The following is a 7,108-nucleotide window of genomic DNA, read 5'->3' as shown; positions in this document are numbered from 1 at the left end:
ACAAATTGACATCTGCTTCGCCGCGTTGAGTATGTCAGGTTTAAGCGATTCACGTACATTTTCATCCAATGTGGTTCACCGTGTAACAGTATAATAAAACCACGTATTTCGCAATAGTTATTTATTCCAAATAATCCTAACTTTTAGTCTTCACCAAAACTACACGCGCTTCGCTTGGACGGTCACTTAACAATGGCGGTCCTTCATTCGTTTTCTCCCTTCCCCAATCTGAAGAATATATCGGTCCTTTTCTACCATTCACATCCAATCTCGTTCGCACGAGGGGTGCGCCACTACATCCCCCTTAAAACTTCTTGAATTAATGAGGCACATAACTTTCGAACCAAGCAGGTTCTTTGGGTTTACGCTTCTCCACATGTTTCAATGATGTTTCTCCATTACTTTGTTTAGAGGGTGGAATCGATCCGGACCCAACCGGGGACTCAGGCATATCAGCGTTACTCGAAGTTTCTGTGTCTGTTCTTTCGATTTTCTTTGCGTGTGCTGTGTTTCTCCTGAATTCCTTACCAGTAGCCAAAGATTTCACCGTTAAGTCGGCTCCGCGTTTGCTCAGGACGACAAACTCCTCGTTTATGTATTCTGTGCTTAGTTTGTTTTCTTTTCGCATGCGTTTCAGCAAAACATAATCTCCCACCGATATGTCACTAGCTTTTGCTCGTCGTTTCGTATCGACATACTCTCTTCCCTTCTCCTTTTGAAAACTATCCCGATCTCTAACTACTTCATCATTCAACGCAGATTCCGTTAACTGAGGAAGCTTGTTACGAATTTTGCGACCAAACATCATTTCTGCCGGTGAGCGACCAGTTACAGTGTGAGCCGACGTTCGGTAAGTAAGAAGAAATCTCTGAAGCTCAATCCTCCAATCTTGACCAAGCTCCTGAGATATTTGGAGCCTTTTTAGAATTGTGCGATTTTGTCGCTCAACTTCGCCGTTCATCTGCGGCCAGTAAGGTACGGTATTGATTAGTTTGATACCATAGATATTACAAAATGTAGAAAATTCTTCGCAATCTTCGCTCAACTGAGGTGCATTATCGGCAGTTAGAGTGATAGGGATACCAAAACGACTAAAGATTATTCTTAACTGCTCGATGGTATTTTCTGCCGTAATACTGGTCATCTCACATATTTCAAAATATCTACTGTAGTAGTCTATTATAGTATCCGTTCAACGCACTTTATTCCTTACTTTTACACCCGTGGAATGCATCCTCACACTCACTACCCGTGACGTTCTCTCCACGCTTCCCGTGCTGTCAGCTCTTCTGTTCCCTTTCTGTCCGGTCCCAAGGTATTTCATATATTCAGGTGTGTTATCACTATACATAATGCATACTTGGCAGAAGGTAGAACCCTACATCCCTACTTTTCTTTAAATGAAAAATAAAAACGAAATAAATGTATCAGCAACGTCAATCAGTTTCAATAAACTTTCAAATGAGCACAGATCAGTTTATTCGTTCGCTTCATTATTAACTGATGCTGTTCTCGTTTCTAATTCCGACTGATCTCTGTTTCAATTCGAATTCTTAAAAACTCAATGGTTAACATTAATGATAGGTGGTTATCGAAATGTTTCAAGAAGGGATTACGATGCAGCTTTTAGGAGGAATTCTATAGCAAACCTTATTGCACGTTTTTCAAAGCCTACTCAACTTTACTACTGAATCTAACTTATTCTTCAATGATCAACGTACTACCTCGTGCTCTCTCCCCTTTATTTTCATGATTCTATGTACAACGTTAAAGGTATCATCTTCTTCAAATAAGAGCCTCACGCCATCGCATATTCTGATAGCTTTTGTGAGCCAGCTTTGAACCCTAAGCTAAAACCTTTCCTGGTTTGTCCAAGATTCAGAAATTAAATCCGTGAATTCACAACACTTATAGTGCTTATATTAAGAAGTATAAACAATATTGGTGTGACACTATCGCATGAATGAAAACATAGTCTAAAAAGATAAGGAGTCACCTCTAAATTTAGTTACCAAAATGATTTCAGTTATGAATAATTAGATTTATGAGCTTTTATATGGTACTCATATAGCCCACATAATATTGCTGGGTTACAATCTGACAACCGGATAACTCATTACTTCATATATTTTCACTAACTATTGATTGAACTAGCGCATGAGTGCAGATTTAACAAGTCTTATTCGTCTTCAAGGTTGGCAATAAACGTGTGAGCATGTTTACGACTTTCTAGCTGATTGTCTAACACCGTTTATACTATTCAAATTAAACTGTAAATCAACAGTGAAAATCTGAAATAATTAGGTTGATATTTAATTAAATATTTTATTTTCCCTTTCAAGAACATTTATTTCCATTACTCAAACGAGATAGGACCAACTCTTTTAAAACATTTTGATTCAGTTCATATAGAACCCGAAGGTTTAATTTTCAGTTAAATATTAATTAATTTCCATGGCAATATGCCCTAACCATTTTTTAAATAGATGAAACTCTTATTTCTTTCCATAGATACTGTTATAGTTTTGCATTGAGATTATGCATAACGAGAATATGAATTTCGAAGAAAATATTCCTTTTTTACAGAATTGAACATGCTTCAGTATCTCCTGTTACTCATTCAACAATAAATCACGAAAATCGCATGTTTCTAATCAAGGTTATTAAAACACTAGGTCATCTGGCTTTTATCACTCTAAGCCGCTACAACCCAAAACCAAGTTGTAATGCCGCAAAATCGGATGAAACTGGCTCCCGACGAAAATAAATTCGGGGGGGTTTTCCCAAACTTGAGAACGAAGCCCTATTCTCACACCCCAAAATCGAGAAGGGCATTTGAATGGAAAACGATATATTTTATGCTGGACAAACATACAAAAAGGGATATAAATGTATTGAATGCAAGAAACTGTTTTTCGTTTAAAACATGTTTATTTTTCTGTTTTTTCTTGCAAAATGACTTCCGAAGCACTTTCTTCTTCTAAACTGTTTTTCGGAAAGTTGCTTTTTATTTTCTTGGCAGGAATGGGGATGAATGGCAGGAACTGTGCTTGCATCTTCCGGATTCATATTCTCTTTTCTCCGGTGCACGAAACAGCTGATAGAACTTCTGGTTCCGGATAAAAATACTCAATCCGGTTCCGGAAAATACAGCCGCATAGAAACCGAATGATTCCTTTCTTGAGCTGTTATTGGTTCCTTTTTAAGGGGACTGATGCCCGCAGGAAGAGCATCAGCATGTGTTGGTTTCCTTGTGTAACAATTAAGGCATCATTATCGACATCAGCTCCGATCGGTTTCCACAATTTCGATCCCCTCCAGCTGCATTTTATCCCAGCATCAGACAGAAATCTAAAAATTGAATTATTGTTTAAATTCATGAAGAATGTTGAAAGCCAAATAGAAGTTACTTGTTCTGAAGTGGATTGGGTCAGCGATTTCGTCATTTTAGGTTGGGTTTCAGTATGACCGGTTTTGTATAAAAAACTTCTATCCTTTCTCGACTGGGTCCTTGAATTGATAATTTTATCAGTTGTCAATCTTTTAAAGTTGTGGAGGCTCACGTGATTTGATTATTTCCTAAAAATAAACATAAAAGAAAAATAAATAACTGAATTGATGATACGAATCAAAATTTCTCTACCAATTTCAATCGCATTTTTTTTTCTTTTTTTCTACAGGGGGTCTCATATTCACAAAAAATAGCGATAAAAAAATAGAACGTTTTTTGGGGTGTCGAGTTCAAGCTGCGAACTTCGTTTTGGCCTTTTTTCACCACACCAAAATCGAGAAAGAAGACTGAACTTTGTTTTGGTGCGTTGGCGTTCTCAATTTTGGGTTGTTTATGTTCTGTGTGATAGTTAGTAGGCGAGGAGAGCGCGGTAAAGTGGGGTGATGCTCGTTACCTTTGTTTAAAAACTAGCAATTTGCTAAAATGAAAAGGCAAATTTAGGTCTCAGCTGTACTATGGGTTAATAGTAAACAAACGCCACGAAGCAATCAACATGGCTGATTCTGAAATCTGACGGTTCGAATCACCTTCAATTTATCCCTCTTGTTTCAAATCAGCGACAGCAATAGGGTCATTTCGATTTTTAAAGATTTTACTATAGATTTCCTTACCCAATATACGAACCAGCTCCTACCTAAAATTTTCAACAGATTAGAATATTCCGAAAATTCGAGAAACTACCTATCATAGACTTTTATAATTTTATCGTTTATTTACAACAGCGTTATGCGATTATTATGTTAACTTCCATCTTGACACCTCAGATTGCACTCTTCAACAACACAGTTTTACTTCCAATGTAGAACGTGTAGTGAATTTTCTTCCCTATTTTCTCCTAGCCTAATGTCTTTTACAATAATATATTAAGGTATTATCTCGTTCAATCAAATTGAAACACTTGAAAGTTCGCAAGCTAACATCCCGTTTTGAACACGCTTTCTTACTCATTCTCTCGTTACCTCTCTGGACCAAGAACAATACATTCCTTTAGTTATTCTGACGGTGTTCCTTCTTCGCTACATTTTCTTTAGCTGCATGACTTCAAACATGTTATTCTATTATTTTTTTTTTTATTCTTTCACTGGAAACCAACACTTTCCAGAGATTCAATATATGATAGCCACTGATAGAATCTCATCTTATAAATCTGTCCACGATCATTTAAACATATCTGAAATTTCTTTCAAATATTTTCCGAAATATATCTTTGTGTAGTTTTGAACCTAGTACTCAAATCAGTGATTGAATTTTGCTGAGCATGAATTGATCAACCTTCTCTCGCTCACTGCTTTACTCGGAAGCAAAGGTTGCTTTGAGGCAGCGAAAACGACAAAACCGATGATGCATACGCTCTCACATGGCCCGCCTTCAAGAAGCAGTATACATTCGAGGCAGCGAATCCAAAAAACCAAACGAATGGCTCTCACTCATCTCCTGTTACATTCTTGAGGGAACCGAATTCAAAAGGCAGAGCAAACCCGAGTCTCCTCGTTTGTGCCTGGATCGAATACCCGACGTTTTTCTGCTATTGCTATTATTGCACAGCAACCGCACGCAGGCAGCTAGTTTTTTCGTTTCTTTTTCCTCCCCCCTCTTTGCACTATACGTTGCGGGCCTGCAACGCAATAAGTTCGGTTGTTTTTGTTGTTGCCTCAACCTTTGCGGCGAGGTTGAAGAGGCTGGAGTTATTCAAATTCAACAACGTAAATGAGTATGTGTGCCTCGTCTTCTTCATGCATCATGTAGCAACCGAACGTTGAGAGAGTTGGTTCGGGGCAGCAAACGGATAGTGTCTCTCAGAGCAGATCCTCCTCATGGGGGGAGGTTTGAATGAATGTATATGTATCGTCTCCTGTATAGCTATGCGAGGCCTCAAAGTGTGTATTTTGAATGCCTCTGATGAGAAAATTGGTGAGGATTTCAATCACTGACTCAAATACACAATAGTAAACTAAACTATCTAAATTGAAAATGCCCACATCTAACAAACTTGTCTAGTTTTCTTTATTTAAACCCAGTTCTACTTATCTCCCAGATAAGTTTAGTGATAAACTTAGCTCAACGCTATCGTCACACGCTTGTCACACCTGATCCAGAGCTCTTCAACTCAAGAGATACACTTAGCTCCCTGTTACTTTCAACGTTATGTCTAGGCTCCCTGCTCTAGATCAATCCTATATAGCTCGCTAGCTAGTTTATCTCGTCTCTAAGCTCATAGCTCTAGAGTTATCATATTCCGCTCCCTGCTAATTTAAACACTCTCCGGTCTAGGCACTCTGCACTAGAATTGAACACAGCTCCCTGCTAATGTTCTAACACTTCACTCTAGGGACCCCGCACTAGAGTTGAACATAGCCTCCTGCTAATGTTCCAACACTCCACTCTAAGCACCTTGCTCTAGAGATGAACATAGCCTCCAGCTAATGTTCTTACTCTCCACTCTAGGCTCCCAGCTCTAGAGTTGAACATAGCCTCCTGCTAATGTTCCAACACTCCACTCTAGGCTCCCAGCTCTAGATTTGAACATAGCCTCCTGCTAATGTTCTTACACTCCACTCTAGGCTCCCAGCTCTAGAGTTGAACATAGCCTCCTGCTAATGTTCCAACACTCCACTCTAGGCTCCCAGCTCTAGAGTTGAACATAGCCTCCTGCTAATGTTCTTACACTCCACTCTAGGCTCCCAGCTCTAGAGTTGAACATAGCCTCCTGCTAATGTTCCAACACTCCACTCTAGGCTCCCAGCTCTAGAGTTGAACATAGCCTCCTGCTTATGTTCTAACACTCCACTCTAGGCTCCCAGCTCTAGAGTTCCAGCTAAGCCACTGCTCCACTTTTCTGAAAAAATATTTGCTTTGAAAAGTATGTTTGAGTTCCAGTGTACTTCGACTAATGATCCACTGAAAAGTTTACATCTCACGAAAATCGTTTCCATTACCAGCACCGCAGATAGTTTTTTCAATTTAATTTTTTAGAACACTCAAATGACTTTGTTCATTAATTTACCATATAGATTCAGTTAACCAAACATTTCTTAAATAAACAGATTCACTAATATTTTGATGGCAGCGATATCCCACTGCCTAACAGAAACAGGTCATTTACAACAACATATCGACACTACATTCACGCACAATAGTCCTAAAATAGCCAAACAGTAAAGTTATATCGCCATAACGGGTGATTTATTAATAACAGAACATTGGTGGTATCGAATATTTTGCATTCCTTCATTCACTATTCCTTTTCAAAAAGTTAAGCTATATTAATTTTATTTTCGACCTTTTGAAATCTTTGAATCTTACCAAACAAGAATAACTAACAAATTTGTTTCTCACATTCAAGAGCGATTACCATTAATTCTTTCCAAATGAATCCATAAATCCATCTACACCACTGACGAAACATGTACCTTAGTCTTTAAGGTACCTTGTTAATTTTGTTTATTTTTCATTGAAACCAAAAGAGCCAAACTATACTGTATTTTCTCATGGCTTCTATTTCCCTTCTTCTCCCACAACAGCAGAACACTCGCCCCTTTTCGACGGCCATTTTGAGTTCCGTTCTCGGAGAAAACATCTTCCACATGTAATTGATTT

At 38.4% G+C, this 7,108-nt stretch overlaps 1 protein-coding gene across 1 annotated transcript; it reads right to left on the bottom strand.

Moving 5' to 3' along the window:
• Window positions 1–319: 319 nt before the first annotated feature.
• On the bottom strand, window positions 320–1,144 carry LOC129753222 (uncharacterized protein K02A2.6-like). The gene has a single exon (XM_055749021.1). The coding sequence runs from the start codon at window positions 1,142–1,144 to the stop codon at window positions 320–322; it is 825 nt and encodes a 274-aa protein (XP_055604996.1).
• Between the last annotated feature and the right edge of the window lie 5,964 nt (window positions 1,145–7,108).

Source organism: Uranotaenia lowii, chromosome 3 (assembly GCF_029784155.1).
Source record: "Uranotaenia lowii strain MFRU-FL chromosome 3, ASM2978415v1, whole genome shotgun sequence".
Classification (NCBI taxonomy): Eukaryota; Metazoa; Arthropoda; class Insecta; order Diptera; family Culicidae; genus Uranotaenia; species Uranotaenia lowii.
The sequence above is the reverse complement of the archived record's forward strand: the minus strand, read 5'-3'. Positions and strand labels throughout refer to the sequence as shown.